At 46.2% G+C, this 27,275-nt stretch overlaps 1 protein-coding gene across 9 annotated transcripts in view; it reads left to right on the top strand.

Annotated features, from left to right (window-relative positions):
• LOC115173472 (microtubule-actin cross-linking factor 1) overlaps window positions 1-27,275 on the top strand; it is a 259,398-nt gene that overhangs the window by 88,509 nt on the left and 143,614 nt on the right. For 7 of the 9 annotated variants that reach the window (XM_029731573.1, XM_029731575.1, XM_029731576.1 and 4 more), the window contains 2 exons: window positions 19,936-19,997; window positions 24,398-24,487. In XM_029731573.1, the coding sequence (XP_029587433.1) occupies window positions 19,936-19,997; window positions 24,398-24,487 (152 nt within the window). Of the gene's footprint in view, window positions 1-6,163; window positions 6,297-11,828; window positions 14,273-19,935; window positions 19,998-24,397; window positions 24,488-27,275 lie in introns of those variants that run through there. The other 2 variants (XM_029731579.1, XM_029731574.1) reach the window with 2 other exon arrangements.

Consider the following 27,275-nt stretch of genomic DNA (forward strand, 5'->3'; position numbering starts at 1 on the left):
AAGACCTATAGTGTCATCACTACCGTGTCTCGCCACCTTGGCCTGGATGAGGGCAAGGTTCTTGGCAGTCTGGCGAAGTACACTTCCAAGCAAGGGCTTTGGGATGGAGATGCAATATGGCAGTCGTGCCAACATATCTCATCAGCCACCTGCTGGAAGGGACTTTGGATCTGAGGCTCTTTCCCCTGTTGCCTCATCATCCTCCAAATCCCACCAACATCAGCTGCCTCAGAATGCAACTGGTCCTTGTTTGGGAACACACACCAAAGCACGCAACAGGCTGACCAATACAAGGGTTAAAAAATTGGTGGGCATCTGGGCAAATGTGAGGCTTTTTGAGCCTGACAACGAGCCGTCCTCAACAAGGTTGGAAAGTGACAGTGAAGATGAGGCCTCAGAGTCTGATGTTCAAGAGGTGGACATTGAGGAGGTCCAGGGAGAAGACATAGAAGCCTGAGAGTAAAACAACCAAAGCTTTAGTTTGTAGACTATCATTTTACAGATGTATGTTGAAAACGTTTTTGGGAGATGCGATGGATCATTGGGGATCATTCAATATTCCCTTTTGTTTTTCAGTGAAATCATCCCATGTGAAGAGTCAACTAATTTAAAGTTCAATTCGTAACTAAATTGTTATTTTTTATTTATATTGGAAGGATTTAATCATTTGCAATTATGTCTACTTATAAGGTAAATATATCCAATGCAAAAAAACATCTACATTTTAAATGGTATTAATATTGATTTGCATATATTTCCGTTACCCATGGAAAGTTTCCACTTGAATATTCCCCAAAATGTGCAACCCTATTCACAACCGGCCATTAGAGTGCAGAGCCTTATAAAATCATTTACATTTTAGTCATTTAGCTGACGCTCTTATCCAGAGAGACTTACAGTAGTGAGTGCCTACATTTTAAACTGGTCCCCCGTGGGAATCGAACCCAGAACCCTGGTGTTGCAAGCGCCATGCTCTACCAACTGAGCCACATCGGACCAATCTATTGTGTCTCTCTACCTTCCCTCTATCTCCTTTCTTCCCTCCTTTCTCTCTATCATCTATCACTTTCCCATTTTTCGTTTGTTCGTTCATTATTTTTTTCTTTCTCTCTCTCTTTCGGTCATTCCCTCTATCTCTCTGTGCCAAGCTTGTACAGTAGTCTGACATGTCCATGCCTTCTTTGTCCAATGAGTCACTCTCAATTCCTTGGTTGTTTGGGAGTGTTATGTAGACACACACACACACACACACACACACACACACACAGTAAACATTTCCTATTCCGGTGGAGGGGCTTTGAAACAGGCCCCTGTTAGAGGCCCTGACCTCTTGGCCTCCAGTCTTTTGCACACACTGCTCCGCTCATTCACTCAATGTGCATCCGCCTGTCAAGAGACAAAGTGTGCGCGCCTGTGTTTGTGCGCTTCTGACCTCTGACCTTGGCTATTTCCTTCGATAATCTCATCTTGATAGTGGATTCAAACCCCTCTTAGCTGAGTCTTGCACTTACAGGCAATCAAGCCGAGAGAGCTTAGCTGAGGTAATTACATCACACACCTTTCTTCTGTGTGTGTTTACAGTACTCCTGTATGTGTGTACCTTTTTGGCTGTTTCATACTTGAGTACTCTCATCTCATGCATGTCAGTGTAAGTAATGAGACCCAGGACAAGCTACCCCCCCCCCCCCCCCCCCCCCAACAACAACAAACAAAGTTACACCCACTTCAGAAATGACTGATGTGAGAGTTAGGTCTGCGCACAGATCTGATTTATTTTTGATTAGTCTTTCGTCAACTCTATAAATAAAAAGTTCAGAAGTTTTTTAGAGTTCTGGATAAGTATTGCAGGGATTATTAGTGGTGAGGTTAAGATCAACCGTTTTTGTTAACTATTGAAGTGGTCGTATGAAGCACATTTTGACAGTGTTTTGCCTGGCTATTCCACTAGAGTGTAAGGGATTGTGTGTTTGAGTGTTGTGCAACTGTTCACCCCTCACACACATCGGTCTCGTCTGTCCCACGGTGGTGGTTTTTAAACTCTTGACCTCAGATTTGTGGCTGTTGCTAAAACATTGACACTTCCCTTATTAGGCCTTTCTCTCTCTCTCTAGTTTGTCTCCGTATTGGTTTTCTCACTTTCTATAAGCTACACTTCTAGTTCTTATCTCAGGGTTTTGGTTTTTAAGCAGGTAGATATGGTGTTTCTATGATTCTGACGTGTGATTGGTGGATTGGCTCTGGGCAGAGAGGACGGTGGGTAATTGAACACTAGACGTTCCCAGAACAGACTGACATGTAACAGTCCTAGTGGAAACCACAAGCTGGACAACTGGGGTATCGAACCGTTTCCCCAAAATACTGGTGACTGTGATGTTATGCCCACTGTTACTCTATATAGGCCTGGCCTTTCCAAACTCACGGTCTCTCTCTCTCACACACACACACACACACTATTCATCTCCATGTGATTCTAAATTGGATTCCATGACCTTTTATGCGTTTTGGTGGATATTGTGTTGGACAGCAGCTCGGTTAGAAGTTGTTGCCACTGTAACATTAGCGTTGACATACAGGAGAACATTTAGAAATGCAATGCATGCACGTCCATATTGTGCGCACGCACACACACACACACAGTTCTCTGTGAGGGCTGAGTAACTCAAGGACCCCCTGCCATGCGGTCTCTATCTATTCTACCCCCTGCCACGCGGTCTCTATCTATTCTACCCCCTGCCACGCGGTCTATATCTATTCTACCCCCTGCCACGCGGTCTATATCTATTCTACCCCCTGCCACGCGGTCTATATCTATTCTACCCCTGCCACGCGGTCTATATCTATTCTACCCCCTGCCACGCGGTCTCTATCTATTCTACCCCCTGCCACGCGGTCTATATCTATTCTACCCCCTGCCACGCCGTCTATATCTATTCTACCCCCTGCCACGCGGTCTATATCTATTCTACCCCCTGCCACGCGGTCTCTATCTAGTCTACCCCCTGGCACGCCGTCTCTATCTATTCTACCCCCTGCCACGCCGTCTATATCTATTCTACCCCCTGCCACGCCGTCTATATCTATTCTACCCCCTGCCACGCCGTCTCTATCTATTCTACCCCCTGCCACGCGGTCTATATCTATTCTACCCCCTGCCACGCGGTCTATATCTATTCTACCCCCTGCCTATATCTATTCTACCCCCTGTCCCCCTGCCACGCGGTCTCTATCTATTCTACCCCCTGCCACGCCGTCTATATCTATTCTACCCCCTGCCACGCGGTCTATATCTATTCTACCCCCTGCCACGCGGTCTCTATCTATTCTACCCCCTGCCACGCCGTCTATATCTATTCTACCCCCTGCCACGCCGTCTCTATCTATTCTACCCCCTGCCACGCGGTCTATATCTATTCTACCCCCTGTCCCCCTGCCACGCCGTCTCTATCTATTCTACCCCCTGCCACGCGGTCTATATCTATTCTACCCCCCTGCCACGCGGTCTATATCTATTCTACCCCCTGCCACGCCGTCTATATCTATTCTACCCCCTGCCACGCGGTCTATATCTATTCTACCCCCTGCCACGCGGTCTATATCTATTCTACCCCCTGCCACGCGGTCTATATCTATTCTACCCCCTGCCACGCCGTCTATATCTATTCTACCCCCTGCCACGCCGTCTATATCTATTCTACCCCCTGCCACGCCGTCTCTATCTATTCTACCCCCTGCCACGCGGTCTATATCTATTCTACCCCCTGCCACGCGGTCTATATCTATTCTACCCCCTGCCACGCGGTCTATATCTATTCTACCCCCTGCCACGCGGTCTATATCTATTCTACCCCCTGCCACGCGGTCTATATCTATTCTACCCCCTGCCACGCCGTCTCTATCTATTCTACCCCCTGCCACGCGGTCTATATCTATTCTACCCCCTGCCACGCGGTCTATATCTATTCTACCCCCTGCCACGCCGTCTCTATCTATTCTACCCCCTGGCACGCCGTCTCTATCTATTCTACCCCCTGGCACGCCGTCTATATCTATTCTACCCCCTGCCACGCCGTCTCTATCTATTCTACCCCCTGCCACGCGGTCTCTATCTATTCTACCCCCTGCCACGCGGTCTCTATCTATTCTACCCCCTGCCACCCCGTCTCTATCTATTCTACCCCCTGCCACGCGGTCTATATCTATTCTACCCCCTGCCACGCGGTTTATATCTATTCTACCCCCTGCCACGCGGTTTATATCTATTCTACCCCCTGCCACGCGGTTTATATCTATTCTACCCCCTGCCACGCGGTCTATATCTATTCTACCCCTGCCACGCGGTCTATATCTATTCTACCCCCTGTCCCCCTGCCACGCGGTCTATATCTATTCTACCCCCTGCCACGCGGTCTCTATCTATTCTACCCCCTGTCCCCCTGCCACGCGGTCTATATCTATTCGTCCCCCTGCCACGCGGTCTATATCTATTCGTCCCCCTGCCACGCGGTCTATATCTATTCGTCCCCCTGCCACGCGGTCTATATCTATTCTACCCCCTGCCACGCGGTCTATATCTATTCTACCCCCTGCCACGCGGTCTATATCTATTCTACCCCCTGCCACGCGGTCTATATCTATTCTACCCCCTGTCCCCCTGCCACGCGGTCTATATCTATTCTACCCCCTGTCCCCCTGCCATGCGGTCTATATCTATTGTACCCCCTGCCACGCGGTCTCTATCTATTCTACCCCCTGTCCCCCTGCCATGCGGTCTATATCTATTCTACCCCCTGCCACGCGGTCTATATCTATTCTACCCCCTGCCACGCGGTCTATATCTATTCTACCCCCTGCCACGCGGTCTATATCTATTCTACCCCCTGTCCCCCTGCCACGCGGTCTATATCTATTCTACCCCCTGCCACGCGGTCTCTATCTATTCTACCCCCTGTCCCCCTGCCATGCGGTCTATATCTATTCGTCCCCCTGCCACGCGGTCTATATCTATTCTACCCCCTGCCACGCGGTCTATATCTATTCTACCCCCTGCCACGCGGTCTATATCTATTCTACCCCCTGCCACGCGGTCTATATCTATTCTACCCCCTGTCCCCCTGCCACGCGGTCTATATCTATTCTACCCCCTGTCCCCCTGCCACGCGGTCTATATCTATTCTACCCCCTGTCCCCCTGCCATGCGGTCTATATCTATTCTACCCCCTGCCATGCGGTCTATATCTATTCTACCACGCTGACTCACTGAGCTCACACGTCTCACATATCGTGACTTCATGCACTCACACACTTTTTTAAAGTGTACAGCATAGTTACTCTTGTAGTTAGATAGCAATTCCCTGCCCCAACCCTCATGTTGTGTTCTCTCACACTGTTTTAGACTGTAATCACACACACACACACGTTCACCTTGGTTTAGTGGTCTATCAAGTCACCCACAGTCGGAATACTTTCATTCAAAGATGGCCATTAATACATTTAGGAAGGAGTGACATCTCTGTTGCTTTGAGTGAGCCAAACAGAGACAGCAGCACATGCTCACACATGACACGCGGCTTGACACACACACACACACGGACGTATGCGCCAACATGCACAAAGGAAAGACGATCTCCCATGTTGTTTCCTCCCTAGCGAGAGAATGAAGGAACCCAACGGTTTCATTGGTTTTATTCCGTTTCTGAACTTTTTTATACTGGTGGTCGGAGCATCGGCTCAGTGCCGGGCGCTTGTTTCAGGGGAAAGGAATTCAGTGTACGAGTGTCAGAGTGCGAGACTGGGGCTATAGAAAGAGCGAGTGAGACTAGAGAAGATTGGTGTAAAGAGGGAGGGAGCTCAAATGGAGAGAAGGACTTGGCAGAGATGACTAGTCTCTCAGCAGTGAGGGCTACGTGTTCAAAAAGGAGAAGTTGGAGAAGGACAACGAAGACGAGGATGGAAAGTTGAGAAAAGTTCATCTAACAGCTGAGGCAAGGCACAAAAAAAAGGAGAGAAGATGCTTCTAACTAACAAGCTGAGGCAGAAACTACAAATCTCTTCAGTAGCTTCTTGCTGACGGACTTGCCCGTCTTAGGACAGACCTTGGATTGGCATTGGACGCTGGAAGTAGTCACTCTCGTTTTAAGTCTTTGTGGAATGAACTGACTTCGCACGTAAGTGGTTAGCAATGGACCTGCTTACGGACCCGGCAGTCGTCACGCCCGTCCTGGTGGTGGCTGCTCACTTCCTCTCTGCAGCCGGGGTGTGGTTCTACCGTCGACGGCGTACCCCTCGTTTTACACCAGGTATATATACTCATTAAAGCGTTGGACCGGAAGGCAAAGAGAGTGAGGAAGAGACTTATCTCCTTCTGTCACTGTGGCCTCTTTATCCCCCTCAGACAAGGAGAGGGAGGGTGTTTGGTGTGACTCCTGGCTTCCAACTTCCTCTTTAGACTCCTCCCCTTTTGGTGTCATTGGGTGACTCTTGTCAGCATGTCTTGTGTTGGCATGATGGCTTGTTCACTGCTGTGTTGCCGGTTGGAATTGGAAGGAGCGGATGATTAGCGTTTAGCCTATTGGTCACTGTATTGGGGTTTTGAATTAGTGTAGATGACAGTTAGCATGTAGCGTCTTTCTGTTGGATTTCAGTTTAAGGAGAATGTTACTTTCCAGAGAGTACATTTTGTTTTTTTTATCTCATAGCCTTTGTCTTGCTAGTCTGAATTTAGTTGTTGTGTACAGTGTGTGTCTGATTAGATCTCTACCCGTGTGAGTCATTCTAGGGCAGTTCTCCTTATTTGGCCTTTCCACAGCATAGCCTCTACCTTTTCATGTGCCACTGTTTCATATCAACTTAACTGGAGTTGACGTTCTCGTTTGTGTGTCTGCTTTTTAGGATATCTTGTAAACCTAATGCAATGAGCAACGTCGCTTTGGTGAAAATGAGCAGCTCCCCACTGTCACGTGGCCAATTATGCTGAGCTAATGATAAACACAGTGACAAATATGCTATTGTACCGGTGCAGTCCTGTACGAGGCCTACGTCCTTTAATGTAAAGCCTAATACAAGATATGGAATACATCACAGTTGGTCTGGATCCAGCTACCTGTTATCCCAGTGTTAAGTGACTTTGATAGCCTATTCTAGCATTAGCCACTATGTACTCATTAGCCACTATGTACTCATTAGCCAGAAAGGACAACAGTGGCCGCTGGTGAGGACGTTCTGCTAATTGTCTGGATCGATAGGGTTAGGAGCTGAGGAACAGTGAGGGATAGTCTGACTCTGTGTTCTACAGCGATGCCTTGGGAGGAGTGACCATTTTCCTACTGCCACTTACTATTTGTTCAGGAACCTACTTTCACTATCTAAAGGGACTGGATAGGACAGCTGTGCTGTGTTCCATTTCTTGGGGCTGTGTGTGGGTTTCACTCTGTGTGTGTGTGTGTGTGGGTGGCACTGTGTGTGGGTGATGCAGGCAAGCATGTTTAGGCTTGCTAAAGTGTGGTACAGATTGATACAGAGCTGTGTGTTTGTGATGCTGGCACACTCTTTGTTTTAGCTGCAGCAGGAAGAATAATAACAATAACGAGGCTATATACAGGGGCCACCGGTACCTAGTCGGTATGTGAGGGGTACAGGTTAGTTGAGGTAATTTGTACATGTAGGTGGGGGTGAAGTGACTATTCATAGATAATAAACAGTGAGTAGCAGCAGTGTACAAAAGGGGGGGGGGGGGTCGTCTTTGTAAATTGTCCGGTGGCGATTTTATGAATCGTTCAGCAGTCTTATGGCTTGGGGGTAGAAGCTGTTGAGGAGCCTTTTGGTCCTAGACTTGGTGCTCCGGTATCGCTTGCCGTGCGGTAGGGAAGTAGATTGCCATGGGGAAGTAGATGAAGGGCCTCATTGCCAAAATCCCAAAGTATCCCTTTAAGTGATTAGAATGTGTAATTCCGTTACTAAAAAATCAGTAACGGAATTACTGCTACTGAATTGGCTACAATGGGAAATCAAAATAGTCACAACAAACCACAGGTGGGTCACCTGCTTCTGTCCTCCCTGCCACTGGTATACTGTTAAGTTCAGCTGATAAAGAACACAATTATCTTTCTGTCATCTGGTGGTCAAAGCAAGAGTGTTAGCAGTCGAATTCTGGACAATCCCAATGGTGGAACAAACTCCCTCACGACGCCAGGACAGCGGAGTCAATCACCACCTTCCGGAGACACCTGAAACCCCACCTCTTTAAGGAATACCTGGGATAGGATAAAGTAATCCTTCTACCCCCCCTTAAAAGATTTAGATGCACTATTGTAAAGTGGTTGTTCCACTGGATATCATAAGGTGAATGCACCAATTTGTAAGTCGCTCTGGATAAGAGCGTCTGCTAAATGACTTAAATGTAAATGTAATGTAAAATCCCCTCTCCCTGCCTTTCTCTCTCCCTCTCTAATTAATGTCACCTCTCCCAGCTCTTACTGACACCTACCCATGAGCCCCTACCCATGAGACCCCTTTGTTTCCATTTACTAGGGCTGTTCCCGACTAAAACAAATCTTGGTCGACCGAAAGTCCTCTTCTTTCGACCAATCGATTGGTCTAAAATGTTCAATGTGTATGTTTCCATAGACACAGCGTATGTGTTTTTAATAAAATCAACTATATGCATTGAGCTTGTCTCATGCTTTAAACACACAGTCTGATGAAGTAAGACACATGACAAGAGATCAAGGTAACTTAACCTGAGCCGGCCATCCTCCTCCAGCTCCCTGCTGGCTTTCGCAGATTCTGCCTTTACTCTCCAGAAGTTGCCCGGTTTTGACCACACGAGGAGTCTGCAACTTTTTTTAAATGTGGAATGCCAATTTATCTTACCATTTCTACCAATCTGCATGCCAGTTAAATGCCCATTTTTGTTCAACATATTTCATTTATAATGAATGATATCTTCGTATATGAAAATCATTGTTTTGTGGGTAATAAAAATTCGATCCAAATCTAAATGAAAATTTTTACTAACCTAAAAAGTGTAAGAAATAACCTAGATAAAGCCAACAAATAATATTGCAACCTGCAGGTAGAAAATGTCCTGATTTTAAAAATTAAAATTAAAAAAATGTATACAATATTCTGGGCCCTCAGTTTCCCACGCCAGTGAGCTCTGGACAAATGCAGCTGTAGGCTATTTCAGCAAGGGATAAGAAATAATCAGGTAGGCCTATTTTATGACATTTCCACTGGATCAGAGCGTGACACTTTTTACGCTGAGTGGTTATCGAAAGGGAGAGGGCAGTCAAGATTTTTCAAATACATTTCGGAACTATTGTCATTCTCAATGGATGTAAAAACAGACTTTGTTTGCTTGCTGTTTGAGGTGAAGAAAACAACATTACTTTGAGAAGCTCCACAGTTCATTAGTGGTGGTGGGTTAAGCCAATCAGAAATACTATCAGATCCCCAAATGGGCATGTTTATATGCCTACATTTGCCCGCAGGCCAGATAGCTTATAGGCCTACTTCTATGCGTAATCAGGTGCGCGTCCTTACTCAACATTGACAGGCGCGCACCAAACAAAAGACAATAAGTAAATTGACAAAACTCGTAAAATGTATGAAATAAACCAAAACTTGTTTCTCACAAGTGTAGCATAGGTTGTTCACTCTGCAAACAACATGTCCACTCCGACAATGAGAACGGTAAAAGACCGGAATAATAATATATTGAATGCATTAACAGAAATTACCGTAACCAAACAAACATTGTAGATAATTATAAGAATTAACGGTAGATGTAGTACTGGTGATTTACTGTATGTAATGGGGAGCTATAGCCTATCAACCAACAATCAACCAGACCACTAATTGGGATGGTGTATTTCTGCAGAATGCTGTGGTAGCCATGCTGGTTAAGTGTGCCTTGAATTCTAAATAAATCACTGATAGTGTCACCAGCAAAGCACCCCCACACCATCACACCTCCTCCTCCATGCTTCAGGGTGGGAACCACACATGGGGAGATCATCCGTTCAGCTACTCTGTGTCTCACAAAGACAGGGCTGTCGAAACCAAAAATCTCAAAATTGGACTCCAGACAAAATGACAGATTTTCACCGGTCTAATGTCCATTGCTTGTGTTTCTTGGCCCAAGTAAGTCTCTTCTTGTTCAGCCATAAAGCTCTGATTCACACAGTCTCCTCTGAACAGTTGATGTTGAGATGTCTGTTACTTGCTCTGTGAAGCATTTATTTGGGCTGCAATTTCTGAGGCTGGTAACTTTAATAAGCTTATCCTCTGCAACAGAGGTAACTCTGGGTCTTCCTTTCCTGTGGCGGTCCTCATTAGAGCCAGTTTCATCATAGCGCTTGATGGTTTTTGCGACTACACTTGAAGAAACTTTCAAAGTTCTTGAAATGTTCCGTATTGACTGACCTTCATGTCTTTAAAGTAATGATGGACTGTTGTTTCTCTTTGCTTATTTGAGTTGTTCTTGCCATAATATGGATTTGGTCTCTTACCAAATAGGACTATCTTCTGTATACCCCACCCCCCCCCCCCCCCACCCACCTTGTCAAAAGTAATTGGCTCAAACGAATTAAGAAGGAAAGAAATTCCACAAATTCACTTTTAACAAGGCACACCTGTTAATTGAAATGCATTCAGTTGACATTTACATTTACATTTTAGTCATTTAGCAGATGCTCTTATCCAGAGCGACTTACAGTAGTGAATGCATACATTTCATTTCATGCATTTTTTTTTTTTGTTATTTAAAAAAAAATTGTACTGGCCCCCCGTGGGAATCGAACCCACAACCCTGGCGTTGCACACACACCATGCTGGCGTTGTAAACACCATGCTCTACCAACTGAGCCACAGGGAAGCCACAGTTGACTACCTCATGAAGCTGGTTGAGAGAATGCCAAAAGTGTGCAAAGCTGTCACCAAGGCAAAGGGTGTCTACTTTGAAGAATCTCAAATATAAAATATATTTTGATTTGTTTAACATTTTCTTTGGTTACTACATGATTCCATATGTGTTATTTCATAGTTTTGATGTCTTCACTATTATTCTACAATGTAGAAAATAGTAAAAAAATAAAGAAACCCTTGAATGAGTAGGTGTTGTCCAAACTTTTGACTGAACGACTGCAGACATAACCTTACGAAACCAAACATTCGTCCCCATAGTGCCGGTTATCCTATACGTACATACACAGCATGTCCTCCAGATGTTGCAGTCCTAATAAGATTTACACTGCCCATTATCAGAGTCTTTACAAGGCACAAGGAGCCCAAATTCAATCTATGCTAATCTGATGACCGCTTCTCCAGAGGGCTACCAGGGGGGCCCTGGTAATTGGAGAAGGATTATGATGCAGACAGGAGCGGAGTATCGACACAGGTTTAGAAAGACAGTTATCTGATACAGGAGTGGTTTAGATATTTGTGAATATTGCAGATGGATATTTTGGGGAATATCGCTTCATGTCATGGTGTGGTTGATTTAAGATTTGCTATAGGAGTTAATTGACTATTTATAAGGCCTATATGGTCATAGTAAAGAGGATGAAGAGGGATAGATGTGAAGAGAGGAGGAAGTTGTACCAGTCTGAGTGCCACTGCTGACGGAGAAGGAGACCGATGAACAACTCTGGGACATTTTGATGACTGTGGGAAGGGAGAAAGTGCAAGGGAAATGGAATGAGATCACACTAAAACATGGAGAAGAGAAAAGAAGATTGACGGCGAACAGCAGCAGGAAGAAGAGAACTTGGGGAGCGGTGACTTCCTCTGTTTAATTGGAGGAGAGGAGCGACGAGGGGAGAGAGATTAGACGTGATAACGAGAGAGAGGGAGGGAGGGAGCGAGGGATAAGCATACTGCGTGGCATTAAGAGCGTAAGCTCTGCCTGGTATTTATAGTTTGGAGGGCCGAGGGAGAAACGGAGCAAAGGAACAGCTCTCTCGCTCTATAAACGCAGGAGAGAATCATCCTTAAACATAAGAGTGGAGTGAACAGAGGGAAAGGCACAGAGCAAGAAAAGAACGAGAGATGAGGATTGGATATGTGGAGAGATTAGAGGTCACTATAGGAGGAGGAAAACAAGGCTACTTGAGGGACACACCGTCAGGAAGAGGAGGAGAGGACGAGTGCGTTTTGGACCTTTCCAACAGAGTGTGCTGTCGTGTGTCACGAGTGTGTGTGCGTCACTGCTGCCGTTGGGGCCGACTAGGTGTGTCGTGTCCAGCTCTTTGTATGCGAAACTATAGGGCTTAGTATTTCCGTAAGAAACTACAGATTAAAACCAGCGTGTGGACAGGGCAGCCATTGCTGTGACGTCTCTCGCTGACTCTTAGTGCTAATGGCACTGTTCCACTCGCGTGTTCATATGCCTTCACAGTGTTGTTCTACGAAGCTAAGTTGCTGCAGCTGTTTTTGCTGACTCACCGTTTCAGCACTACTATTGATTTAGTTACTGTTGCTTAAATTGAACCATGACGGTGCAGAAGTTATTGTAGGGGCTAGCATTTTGAAAGGTTTTGACTCTTATCTCTGCAGCATCGACAGACTAAGGGAAAAAGCTGTTGTATCTAGGGAATGCTTAGTCATAGAAAAGGGGGTTACACTGAAGGATGAGTCAACGCTGGGGATTTAGAGTGCTGAGACAAAAGTGTGTTTGTTCCTGTCTGTGAATGTTAGTGCGTGTGTGTGGTTCCATGGGAGGGTGGTTCTACGCTGAAGACCCTTCTTGTTTACTGGTAGCTGGTGCTTGTGCCAGTCTGCATAGAACCAGCCTGGAGAGGAGTCAAGAAATCTAACCACCTCATACACACAGATACACACCACAGCCCTGACCCAAAGCATAGAATGATACAAATATCTCATTGACCAAGGCTGCTACTCAGATTATGATTATCTGAAGTAGCTTCTCTCTCTCTCGGTCTCGGTCTGCTTTCCTGTATTTATTAAATCAGATGACACCACAAGCTTTGCAGATCTTTTTGTGATCAGATGAGAGGTCTTAAACCCACATAAAACACTCACTGGCAGAAAGCACCATGACTGGTGTCTCTGCACTGGACAGCCAGGGGGTTTCTTCTGGGTTTGTGGTAAATTTGTGTTCCCAGGCCAATAGAGAGGAAAGAGAAAGCAAAAGATTATATTGATCTTGGTTACAGTCTAGAGCTAGCAGTGTCTGGTTTCTGTTAGTCAGGGAGGTGTGTGTGTGTGTGTGTGTTCACATGGCAACCGACTGGAATCAAAACACTGGAGTCTGCCGATTGCTTGAGTGGATGACATCATCATAAAGGGACACTTCCAGGACTATAAACGAGCACGTTCTCTTTTTGACTTCCTTATCATCTACCTCAACCAGCGTTTCTCTACAAGTACTTCCTTTGCTCTCGAAGACCGAAGAAGGAAAAACCATCTCATTTACAAGTGTCAACGGCAGACAGTTTCCTCAACCTGCTGTTGCCACATCTTGACAGGATACAAATCTCAACCGGAGGACTGCAGAGACTTTTTAAAGAGCGGGAGGGAGAGAGCGAGAGAGAGAGAGAGAGAGAGAGAGAGGGAGGCTGTGTGAAGGAGGGAGAACCGCAGCTCTGATCCTGCTCTGCAGAGTCACTGCTTGACAACTGCATGTTAGTTCACAAGGTGTCTGTCTTGCACCAGGAATAGTGTGAACGAGAAGGAGAGAGAGACTATGCCTCAGACCAGTGAGGTAGCAGGGGACAGGAGTGCCTGAGGGAGTGCGAGAGAACAAGAGTGGAAGAACCTTGGCGAGGCGGTCCTTATTTGCCGGAGGGAGGGGCAACCTGTGACTTTGACACACACGTGTGACTGCTCCGGCGAAAGAGAGCTGGCCTAGAATTTTGAAATGGCAGCGACAGCAGGACTGGCGGAAGGAGAGAGGGAACAAGGGAGCGACAGAAAGAAAGAGGCGACGCAGAAATACGTCCCTCTGCTTGCCTGAGACGCCGGGAGCCTAGTCCTTTTTGGGAGAATCAAATTCATTGGAATAGACTCTTGTTTTGACATTTGTGGAAACTGGAATAGCAATTTGTTTACATTGCCTCTCTGGTTTGATACCTGACTTTGGAATGACACATGTGGACTTGCACTGGGGGAGAAGTGGGGAAGTGCTTGTCGGAGCCAGGTAAAGGAAAGAGGAAGGAAATACAGAGAGGTGGAACGGTAAAAAGAAGGATGTGGCAGGACTACCGTAATGAATGCAGCCTCAATGCTCACCTGCACTCTCTCATGTGCTGTGCAGGTCAGTGCCGGTTTAGGTTGGTTCATGTAATAAAGTGTAATGTGTGTGTTTCTGAGAAAGACCGTATGTGTTTCTATGCAACTTTATACGACGGGTGGGTCTCATCCTGAATGCTGATTGGTTAAAACCTCATTCGACTTCGTCTCGGGCCTAACAACACCCGTGCCAATATATCCTCCAACCACTGGCTTCTCGGGCATTATCACTTAGAGTATGCATGTGTCAAGCATGGTACAGGAAAGTGTTGTTTACGTCGGCGTAATAAAATGTGTGTGTGTGTGTGTTAGAGGTCGACCGATTATGATTTTTTTTTTCAATACCGATGATTGGAGGACCAAAAAAAGCCGATGCCGATTTTTTTTTTTTACTTTTTAATTTTATTTATTTATTTATTTGTAATAATGACAATTACAACAATACTGAATGAACACTTATTTTAACTTAATATAATACATCAATAAAATAAATAATGAAACATGTTCAATTTGGTTTAAATAATGCAAAAACAAAGTGTTGGAGAAGAAAGTAAAAGTGCAATATGTGCCATGTAAAAAAGCTAACGTTTAAGTTCCTTGCTCAGAACATGAGAATATATGAAAGCTGGTGGTTCTTTTTAACATGAGTCTTCAATATTCCCAGGTAAGAAGTTTTAGGTTGTAGTTAGTTATTATAGGAATTAAAGGACTATTTCTCTCTACGATTTGTATTTCATATACCTTTGACTATTGGATGTTCTTATAGGCACTTTAGTATTGCCAGTGTAACAGTATAGCTTCCGTCCCTCTCCTCGCTCCTACCTGGGCTCGAACCAGGAACACATGGACAACAGCCACCCTCGAAGCAGCGTTACCCATGTAGAGCAAGGGGAACAACTACTCCAAGTCTCAGAGTGAGTGACGTTTGAAACGCTATTAGCGCTCACCCGCTAACTAGCTAGCCACTTCATATCGGTTACACCAGCCTAATCTTGGGAGTTGATAGGCTTGAAGTCATAAACGGCGCAATGCTTGAAGAATTGCGAAGAGCTGCTGGCAAAACGCACGAAGGTGCTGTTTGAATGAATGCTTACGAGCCTGCAGCTGCCTACCATCGCTCAGTCAGACTGCTCTATCAAATATCAAATCATAGACTTAATTATAACATAATAACACACAGAAATACGAGCCTTTGGTCATTAATATGGTCAAATCCGGAAACTATCATTTCGAAAACGAAACGTTTATTATTTCAGTGAAATACGGAACCGTTCCGTATTTTATCTAACGGGTGGCATCCCTAAGTCTAAATATTGCTGTTACGTTGCACAACCTTCAATGTTATGTCATAATTACGTAAAATTCTGGCAAATTAATTACGGCCTTTGTTAGGAATAAATGGACTTCACACAGTCCGCAATGAGCCAGGCGGCCCAAACTGCTGTATATACCCTGACTGCTTGCACGGAACGCTAGAGAAGTGACACAAATTCATGTTGGCAGGCAATATTAACTATATATGCAGGTTTAAAAATATATACTTGTGTATTGATTTTAAAGAAAGGCATTGATGTTTATGGTTAGGTACATTGGTGCAACGACAGTGCTTTTTTTCGCAAATGCGCTTGTTAAATCATCACCCGTTTGTCGAAGTAGGCTGTGATTCGATGAGAAATTAACAGGCACCGCATCGATTATATGCAACGCAGGACACGTTAGATAACTACACATGGTTGATGATATTACTAGTTTAACTGGTGATTATGTTAAGATTGATCGTTTTTTATAAGATAAGTTTAATGCTAGCTAGCAACTTAACTTGGCTTCTTGCTGCCCTCGCGTAACAGGTAGTCAGCCTGCCATGCAGGCTCCTCGTGGAGTGCAATGTAAGGCAGGTGGTTAGAGCGTTGGACTAGTAACCGGAAGGTTGCAAAAACGAATCCCCCTTGAACAAGGCAGTTAACCCCCGTTCCTAGGCCGTCATTGAAATTAAGAATGTGTTTTTAATCTAACATGCCTAGTTCAATAAAGGTGTAAAATAAAAATTGGCAAATCGGTGGCCAAAAATACCGATTTGTTGTGAAAACTTGAAATTGGCCCTAATTAATCGGCCATTCCGATTAATCGGTCGACCTCTAGTGTGTAGGCTGTCATCGTTTGTGTGTGTCCTGTGTTTTGTACACTAGTCGGGTTGTCTGTACTGTTGACAACTCCTTGTGCTGTTTGTGCACTATAATCAACCAATGTTGTTTATAGTGTGAAGACCGTAGTGGTAGTGTGTGAGCGTAATTTCTGTGTGTTGTATTTGGACAGTGTGGAGGGGTGTATAACGCTGAACAAGGTCTCTCTGTGTGGTGAAATGTGTGCCTCTCCGTGGCTGTCACACATACAAACACAGCACACACACCACCTTGTTGGTTTATAGGCTCTTCCCATGGCAATAGGGCTGTGACTGTCATGGAATTTCAGGTGTCGGTGATTGGTGTGTCATATACACGGTCATCGACATAGCCGACTGGGCGGAGGGGCACAACCTTAGCATCGAAACGACCTAGGCCTAACTGTCGTGCTCATAGGCGCGTGGGTCTCAAGTTTGGGAAGTACATTTTCACCTTAAAAAATACAAAGTATTCCATGCAGCATACCATTTGCATACTTATGGAAGTTACATCCCCATAGCATGATGCTGCCACCACCATGCTTCACCGTAGAGCAGGTTTCCTCCAGACGTGACGCTTGACATTTAGGCCAAAGAGTTCAATCTTTGTTTTATCAGACCAGAGAATCTTGTTTCTCAAGGTCAGAGTCTTTAGGTGACTTTTGGCAAACTCCAAGTGGGCTGTTGTGCCTTTTACTGAGGAGTGGCTTCCGTCTGGTCACTCTACCATAAAGGCCTGATTGATGGAGTGCTGCAGAGATAGTTGTCCTTCTGGAAGTTTCTCCCATACCCACAAAGGAACTCTAGAGCTCTGTCAGAGTGACCATCCTGTCACCTCTCTGTCCAAGGCCCTTCTCCCCAAATTGCTCAGTTTGGCTGAGCGACCAGCTCTAGGAAGAGTCTTGGTGGTTCCAAACTTCTTCCATTTAAGAATGATGGAGGCCACCTGTGTTCTATGGGACCTTCAATGCTGCAGACATTTTTTGGTACCGTTCACCAGATCTGTGCCTCGTCATAATCCTGTCTCGGAGCTCTACGGACAATTCCTTCAACCTCATGGCTTGGTTTTGCTCAGACATGCACTGTCGTCTGTGGACCTTATCTAGACAGTTGGGTGCCTTTTCAAATCATGTCCAATCAATTGAATTTATCGCAAGTGGAATCCAATCAAGTTGTACAAACATCTCAAGGATGATGAATGGAAACAGGATGCACCTGAGCTAAATTTCGAGTCTCATAACAAAGGGTCTGAATACTTATTTAAGTAAGGGATTTCTCTTATATATATATATATATATATGCAGAACATTTTAAAACCTGTTTTAGCTTTGTCATTATGGGGTATTGTGTGTAGATTGCTGAGGACATTAAACAAATAAAAATAAGGCTGTAACATAACAAAATGTGGAAAAGGTGAAGGGGTCTGAATACCTTCCCGAAGGTACTGAATACTGTCACCAATAGCAGAATTGTATGACTACAGAGCCTAACCTAAATGTCACAAAGAAAGCATAGTGTTTCTACTGAGCGGGCTAGGCTAGTTTACCAGGCATGTTTGTTAACTGAAGCGTGCTTTCCTGTTGAAACAATTTAGCAAGAGCATGTTGAAATGTGTGTGTTCCTTGGGCTTGCCCCCCTTATGTTCATAATGAGTCATATAGTGTGTGTGTGTGTGTCACCACTGGGTTTGACCGCGTTCAGGTGTTTGACCACTGTAAAAAATACTGTTTGAACAGACAAGCTTTTGAAGTGCTGTCTCGTCAAATATCAGTCTGTCGTTATCAAAAAGAGGCCGCAAACAGATATAAAAGCTCACCAAGACCACTTGTGTTCGCGAACTGGGAACCGTGCGAGAGAGTGTGCGTCCACACCGTTTTTAGCGTGGTATGTAACGTATGTAGACCGATCTCCCTCCACATGGCCGCTCGGTTTCGTAGCGTCACCACAGCAACCACATCAGCTGTGGAGCCTATTAGTGTCGAGTTGGGGAAGTACCAGCGGGAACTATTCTCTGATTGGTTGGCGCCAAGCCGAGGGGGAGAAATCAGTCACTCCGTAGCCATGCTATAAAGAACACGTGTGTTAATATTGCCAAATATGATAACCTCCTATAATGAGAATATAAGATATACAGTTTGTATGTGGGTTTTGGGTAGTGGTTCAAATCACGTTAGCTGTTAAATACCTCCACAATTAATGTACTTTCTAACGTTGCCAGATAGTAGCAACCAGGGAAAGCGGGCAGAGGCATGCCATTGAAGGGAGTCGGGTATGAACAGGAAGGCAGGAAACGCAGAGCTACCCGTTTTGCATGCCATAGAGACCCAGATATGAGAAGAGGAGGCTGTGGGGGAGATAACAGCAACGAAGCCGGTCATCAGGCTCTATTCTGGGCATCACTGTGTCACTCTCCTCTGGCCTCTGGATGACGCGCTCTGAACTGAGCTCAGAACAGACAAACCGAATGGGATATGAGAGAGAGAGAGAGAGAGAGAGAGAGAAGAGAGAGAGATAGAGAGAGAGAGAGAGAGAGAGAGAGAGAGAGAAGAGAGAGAGAGAGAGAGAGAGAGAGAGAGAGAGAGAGAGAGAGAGAGAGAGAGAGAGAGAGAGAGAGAGAGGAGAGAGAGAGAGAGAGAGAGAGAGAGAGAGAGAGAGAGAGAGGAGAGAGAGAGAGAGAGAGAGAGAGAGAGAGAGAGAGAGAGAGAGAGAGAGAGAGAGAGAGAGAGAGAGAGAGAGAGAGAGAGAGAGAGAGAGAGAGAGAGAGAGAGAGAGAGAGAGAGAGAGAGAGAGAGAGAGGTATGCGTGTGTGATGGAAAAAGAGTGAGTGAGAGGGGAAGCTTGAGTACATGATTTGGCGATATTGAATAAGCGCGCGCTCGCGTAAAAGATAGTTCACAATTGAGTCGTGGAGTGTGAACAAAAGGGAGGGTGGGTATGAGGATAATCTAATAGCAGCTCTATGTCCGTCAGTCTTTGGCAGAGTGAAGTTTTGTGAATGAGAGAACATGTAAAGGTTTTGTCAACACTCCTATTCACTATGCAACCCACATTACTGTCAATATACAGCCATTCCTTTATTTTCTCCTCATCAATTCTTCCGAAGTCACTGTTTAGGTTAATTGATATAATAGGATCATTGATACTCTTATGGAGTTTACTGTAGCTGGGTAGAATGCATCCTATGCTGTCACCAAAGAGCTCCAGTGTCAACAAATGTACTACTCGCACAAAACAAATGCATGACGAGGCACATTTCTTCCAAACGCTACCAAGGCAGCAGACATTGCTGTTGAGTCCTCCAGTTCAGACAAATAGATTTAGTAGAACACTGCCTGAACCAGACAGCTCGCCTGGTTAAATCTGACTAAACGCTGCACTCACAGGCTACCAGACCGCTTCAGTACAGAGAAAGTGTTTCAGGGCGATGGAGACTGCATCTAAAAAATACAGTACTGAGGAATGACGCTGCACTATACGTGTTATATAATGAACTCTCTCCTTTTTCTCTCTCTTGATCTTTTCTTTTCCAGATGAGCGAGACAGGGTGCAGAAGAAAACGTTCATGAAATGGGTGAACAAACATCTCATCAAGGTACAGTACGGAATCGCAGCATCATTTTGGGGGTTGGTGGGGGGTTGTGGTGCAATTGGGCACACACACACACACACACACACACACACACACACACACAAGCAGAGACAGATTGTGACTCAGACCATCATAGAAATGAATCAAGTAGAATAGTAGTGCTAGATTACTTGTTAAATTCCACACAGTGCCTCCAGCACTGACTCAGTTTTTGTTTACTGTGTCTGGCTAACATTCTTCTCATTACTCTGTGGGAGCAGATGCACTGAGTTAATAAGGCTGTTATTATTTTTCTAATAGTGTGATTCGAGGTAGTAGCAGGCTGAGGTGACCAGGTGATATTACTGCATCTGTCTGGCATTAAATTAATGTAATAGTTTATCTCTCATCGGCATTATGACTGGAAGTAATGAATTTGTCTGTCTCAGGGCTGTTGTCTGTCATGGTGCTTGTTTCCGGACTTTCTCTCTCTCTCTTTTTGTCTGTATGTCTGGGTGCTCTTTCTCTCTCTCTCTCTCTACGACTTATCTAAAGTATTTATACAAAATAAAGTCGGTCTGTTAGGGTTGGGCCGTATTCCAATTTTTATATCGTCATACTGTCCTTCTTTCATCCCGGCAAAAAAGCCCATTTGGGCGTCTATCACCAGAATGCTAACACAATTAGAAGTAATAGCGAATCTCCATGGAGGTTGCTAGCTAAATAGGCTATGGAGCGCAAACAGGATTTTTTTTTTTATTGTAAAGACAGGCAGTCCAGCTCATGAAATGATATATACATACATACAGTTGAAGTCAGAAGTTTACATACACCTTAGCCAAATACATTTAAACTCAGTTTTTCACAATTTCTGAATGCCAAGTTTACGTAGCACAAAGCTCATGGCTGTTCAGTAGAAATGCTGACAGAGTACAAGTGACATCACCCAGTCGGTCTACCTGTTCTTGTGTTTGTCTTGGCTCTCTCCGTTCACTGATATCACCTGACTGCACCCATGTTTATAATGCAACCAATCTCCTCACATCAGCTGATAGACAGGTGGCTGTGGTTGGGGTGTGTGTCGTCATGTGGTCAGGTCCGTTTGTATGGCTGCCTCTGGGAGTGTGTGTGTGTGTGTGTGTGTGTGTACAGATCAAACACACATCCATATAAACACTGCCCTCACTGTGAACTGTGGTTTTAGGGACCTGTGTTGACAGCTTGCCAGGAACGCAGTGACACAACTAGGGCCGGTTTCCCAAACACAGATTTAACCTAGTACTGGACTAATAAGCATACTAAATGGAGAATCTCCATTTAAATGGCTTTTCAGCTCAGAACTAGGTTTAATCTGTGTCTGGGAAACTGGCCCTATACCAGACAACTGGCCCTATACCAGACAACTGGCCCTATACCAGACAACTGGCCCTATACCAGACAACTGGCCCTATACCAGGCAACTGGCCCTATACCAGGCAACTGGCCCTATACCAGGCAACTGGCCCTATACCAGGCAACTGGCCCTATACCAGGCAACTGGCCCTATACCAGGCAACTGGCCCTATACCAGGCAACTGGCCCTATACCAGGCAACTGGCCCTATACCAGGCAACTGGCCCTATACCAGGCAACTGGCCCTATACCAGGCAACTGGCCCTATACCAGGCAACTGGCCCTTAGACACACGCATACGGTGGACCTGTACCAGACAACTGGCCCTTAGACACACGCATACGCTGGACCTGTACCAGACAACTGGCCCTTAGACACACGCATACGCTGGACCTGTACCAGACAACTGGCCCTTAGACACACGCATACGCTGGACCTGTACCAGACAACTGGCCCTTAGACACACGCATACGCTGGACCTATACCAGACAAGGCAGGTAGCTGTGGTATTGATTGAATAGGGAAGAATATTGAATATTGCTTTTTGAATCTAAGAGGCAGAGAAATGGGTCCAGTAAATTGAGCGAAGATGGCCTCTCTCTCTCTCTCTCTCTGTCTCTGTCTCTCTCTTCGTCTCTTTCTGTCTCGTCTCTCTCCATCTGTCTGTCTCGTCTCTCTCCTTTCTCTCTCGCGCTCTCCTTTCTCACTCGCGCTCTCCTTTCTCTCTCGCGCTCTCCTTTCTCTCTCGAAATCTGTGTGTTTCTCTCTGTGTCTCTCTTCTCTCTCCCTCCTCCTCTCTCTCCCCCCTACTCTGTTATCGCACGAGAGATCATCGTTTCAAGTCAGAAGTGGTAACTACCCCTCATGATACACTATATTCCAAAAGTATGTGGACACCTGCTCGTTGAACAGCTCATTCCAGAATTTGGTTATGTAACCTGTCAGCGACGGGTGTGGCTCAAATAGCCTAATCCACATACACTATATACACACACAGAAGTATCTGTTATTAAGACTAAATTACACATCCCCTCTTTTTCATCACACCCTTAGGCCGCGCTCCAACACAGATGGATAGAGGGTGTGAGAGAGGGAGAGCGAGAGAGAAAAAGAGATATGGAGAGAGGGAGAGACTCAAAGAAAGCAGAGGGAGAGAATAAAGGAGCGAGCAGGGCAACAGAAGGATGTGAATAAGGTTTCCAGATGTCTTCTTATCTCGTTAGTTGTAATCTCATGTGGCATTGGAGTATTGAGATGCACCCAGGGGGAGAGCTGACCATTTGAACAACAGAACACAGAGAAGTCCCATCTTTCTGTTTTGGATTCTGAGATTAAAAGGCACAATTCGCCCTCTGCTGGAAGAATGTGGAATTTATTCTGTTGCAGTTCAGCGTTGAAATGCAGTCAAATGTTGACTTGGTATTATTTTACAGCTTGGGCAGTTTGCTGGACTGCATTGTGTAATGCGATGTAGCACAGTGGTCCTCAAACATAGTTGTGTTGTGAATGTGATTCGTGACGGTTTAAGATAATTCTGGGTGCTGAGATCAGTCTCGGCCTCCCGTGGCTCTAGCCATAGCACAAGAGGACTCCAGTTTAAATCAAACACTTCACCCCAACCAATAGAATTTAAGTCCGGTCGGATAGGAAAGAGCACAAGCAAGAGTGGCTACGTCTTCTTGTAATGAATCGCTAGTACATCATCTCTGTCTTCTAGAAACCAAAACCTATTCTAATGTTATTTTGCACTCGACTGCCTCCTTCACTCAGCTTTGTATCTGTTCTTCTCATGTTTATACATCTCCCTGTCATCCTCATTTCCTCTCTGTGTGTCTCTCTCCGGTTAGCTGTACGTTTGTAATGTAATTGCGTAAATGTCCAGCCTCTCCTCTCTGTAAATGTCCAGCCTCTCCTCTCTGTAAATGTCCAGCCTCTCTCTGTAAATGTCCAGACTCTCCTCTCTGTAAATGTCCAGACTCTCCTCTCTGTAAATGTCCAGACTCTCCTCTCTGTAAATGTCCAGACTCTCCTCTCTGTAAATGTCCAGACTCTCCTCTCTGTAAATGTCCAGCCTCTCCTCTCTGTAAATGTCCAGCCTCTCCTCTCTGTAAATGTCCAGCCTCTCCTCTCTGTAAATGTCCAGCCTCTCCTCTCTGTAAATGTCCAGCCTCTCCTCTCTGTAAATGTCCAGACTCTCCTCTCTGTAAATGTCCAGACTCTCCTCTCTGTAAATGTCCAGACTCTCCTCTCTGTAAATGTCCAGACTCTCCTCTCTGTAAATGTCCAGACTCTCCTCTCTGTAAATGTCCAGACTCTCCTCTCTGTAAATGTCCAGCCTCTCCTCTCTGTAAATGTCCAGCCTCTCCTCTCTGTAAATGTCCAGACTCTCCTCTCTGTAAATGTCCAGCCTCTCCTCTCTCTCATCCTTGCTTCTTTTTCTCTCCCTCTTTTAATTCCTGGTTCGTAGCACTGAGCTACAGTTTTTAGCCTAGACATTGGGAGTCCATCAGCAAGGTCTGAAAAGATGGCCCATTTTCACACAAAAGGTGATGAAATAGGCCAGCCAAAGCTGGGGAGTCGCCGTGCCAACGGTTGTCCCCGGACACCCTGAGCCAAGACGTCACATGGGGTCACAGCCGGAGCACGTGTTTTGTCCTCCTGGAAACTAAAGTCCCTAGCGGTGTTGCTTATGTCAACAATGCTTTGTAAACACTGGGATGATATGGACAGGATGAGTAGGTAATTAACACTCTCCTCTTTTTCTTTCTCTCTCTTTCGCTCTTTTTTTGTCTCTCCCCTCTCTCTGCCCCTCTCTCTCTCTGCCCCTCTCTCTCTCTCTGCCCCTCTCTCTCTCTCTGCCCCTCTCTCTCTCTCTGCCCCCCCCTCTCTCTCTCTGCCCCTCTCTCTCTCTCTGCCCCTCTCTCTCTCTGCCCCCCTCTCTCTCTCTGCCCCTCTCTCTCTCTCTGCCCCTCTCTCTCTCTCTGCCCCTCTCTCTCTCTCTGCCCCCCTCTCTCTCTCTGCCCCTCCATCAGGTGAGGAAGCACATCACAGACCTGTACGAGGACCTGAGAGATGGGCACAACTTGATCTCCCTCCTGGAGGTCCTCTCTGGAGTCACCCTGGTAAGACACACACAAACTCACCAAGACGCACCCGGTCACAAACCTTCACACTTTGACGACCATCACTGTCATGCCCCGGTATACTGTGACACACCCTGAGACACACCCTGAGACACACCCTCCAGACACACCCTCCAGACACACCCTCCCGACACACCCTCCAGACACACCCTCCCGACACACCCTGAGACACACCCTCATGTTGAGAAAGACATCCTCAGAGCAGATCTTTAAGTGAACTTGGGTATATTGACACATACTGTTCTCTAACAATGTCAATATTACATTGAGGGACATGCATGTGTCCCTATCTGAACTTTTCTAAGTACTTTGACTGAAGGCCAATGGGCCCTGGTCAGAACTAGTGTAGTATGTAGGGAATAGGATGCCATTTCAGATGCAGATAAAGACTTGCTAGGAGCACATGATGACTCATTGTAACTCGGTGACAGGCGGGGGTATTAACATGATGACTCATTGTAACTCGGTGACAGGCGGGGGTATTAACATGATGACTCATTGTAACTCGGTGACAGGCGGGGGTATTAACATGATGACTCATTGTAACTCGGTGACAGGCGGGGGTATTAACATGATGACTCATTGTAACTCGGTGACAGGCGGGGGGTATTAACATGATGACTCATTGTAACTCGGTGACAGGCGGGGGTATTAACATGATGACTCATTGTAACTCGGTGACAGGCGGGGGTATTAACATGATGACTCATTGTAACTCGGTGACAGGCGGGGGTATTAACATGATGACTCATTGTAACTCGGTGACAGGCGGGGGTATTAACATGATGACTCATTGTAACTCGGTGACAGGCGGGGGGTATTAACATGATGACTCATTGTAACTCGGTGACAGGCGGGGGTATTAACATGATGACTCATTGTAACTCGGTGACAGGCGGGGGTATTAACATGATGACTCATTGTAACTCGGTGACAGGCGGGGGTATTAACATGATGACTCATTGTAACTCGGTGACAGGCGGGGGTATTAACATGATGACTCATTGTAACTCGGTGACAGACGGGGGTATTAACATGATGACTCATTGTAACTCGGTGACAGACGGGGGTATTAACATGATGACTCATTGTAACTCGGTGACAGGCGGGGGTATTAACATGATGACTCATTGTAACTCGGTGACAGACGGGGGTATTAACATGAAAAGACTGACTGGTCCACCTAGACGCTGACTCCTTTTACTGTCTGTGAGACGCATTCACCTCACATTTCAATCACTGAGTGTGTTACTGTGAGGGGGGCGGGGGAGAGACTGTTACTGTGAGGGGGGCGGGGGAGAGACTGTTACTGTGAGGGGGGCGGGGGAGAGACTGTTACTGTGAGGGGGCGGGGGAGAGACTGTTACTGTGAGGGGGCGGGGGAGAGACTGTTACTGTGAGGGGGGCGGGGGAGAGACTGTTACTGTGAGGGGGGGCGGGGGAGAGACTGTTACTGTGAGGGGGGCGGGGGAGAGACTGTGTTACTGTGAGGGGGGCGGGGGAGAGACTGTTACTGTGAGGGGGAGAGACTGTGTCACTGTGAGGGGGGCGGGGGAGAGACTGTCACTGTGAGGGGAGGGGGACTGTGTTACTGTGAAGGGGGGAGACTGTCACTGTGAAGGGGGGAGACTGTGTCACTGTGAAGGGGGGAGACTGTGTCACTGTGAAGAGAGATGAGATGATACGGTATCAGAGAATAATAAAATGTTACTGTGTAAATAAAATGGTCCACGTCACACAGCAAAGCTCAACTACAAGGAAGAGTTGGCACCCTCTGATGGGCAAAAAGGATATTGAATGAAAATCGCTCTAATGACATGCTTTAAAGAACAGAACACTTTACATCACTGTTGGGAAGCCTTTGTACAAAACAAACTTATTTACACGTGTGTGTGTTACCGTGAGGGGGGAGAGTGTGTGTGTTACCGTGAGGGGGGAGAGTGTGTGTGTTACCGTGAGGGGGGAGAGTGTGTGTGTTACCGTGAGGGGGGAGAGTGTGTGTGTTACTGTGAGGGGGGAGAGTGTGTGTGTGTTACCGTGAGGGGGGAGAGTGTGTGTGTTACCGTGAGGGGGGAGAGTGTGTGTGTTACCCTGAGGGGGGAGAGTGTGTGTGTGTTACCCTGAGGGGGGAGAGTGTGTGTGTGTTACCCTGAGGGGGGAGAGTGTGTGTGTGTTACCGTGAGGGGGGAGAGTGTGTGTGTGTTACCCTGAGGGGGGAGAGTGTGTGTGTGTTACCCTGAGGGGGGAGAGTGTGTGTGTGTTACCCTGAGGGGGGAGAGTGTGTGTGTGTTACCCTGAGGGGGGGAGAGTGTGTGTGTGTTACCCTGAGGGGGGAGAGTGTGTGTGTGTTACCGTGAGGGGGGAGAGTGTGTGTGTGTTACCGTGAGGGGGGAGAGTGTGTGTGTGTGTTACCGTGAGGGGGGAGAGTGTGTGTGTGTTACCGTGAGGGGGGAGAGTGTGTGTGTTACTGTGAGGGGGGAGAGTGTGTGTGTTACCGTGAGGGGGGAGAGTGTGTGTGTTACCGTGAGGGGGGAGAGTGTGTGTGTTACCGTGAGGGGGGAGAGTGTGTGTGTTACTGTGAGGGGGGAGAGAGTGTTTTCAATTATTATTCTAATTCTTTTAATATGTATTTTTTAAAGCTGGCCTGTTAGCGGTTTACTTTATGATTTGGCTTTCCTGTTGCCCCAGCTGCACTTTTCATTTCCTCTACCTCTCTCTTTCTTTTGGAACATCACCTCATCCCTCCATACAACTCTTTCATCCTTCT

Source organism: Salmo trutta, chromosome 34, assembly GCF_901001165.1.
Source record: "Salmo trutta chromosome 34, fSalTru1.1, whole genome shotgun sequence".
NCBI lineage: Eukaryota > Metazoa > Chordata > Actinopteri > Salmoniformes > Salmonidae > Salmo > Salmo trutta.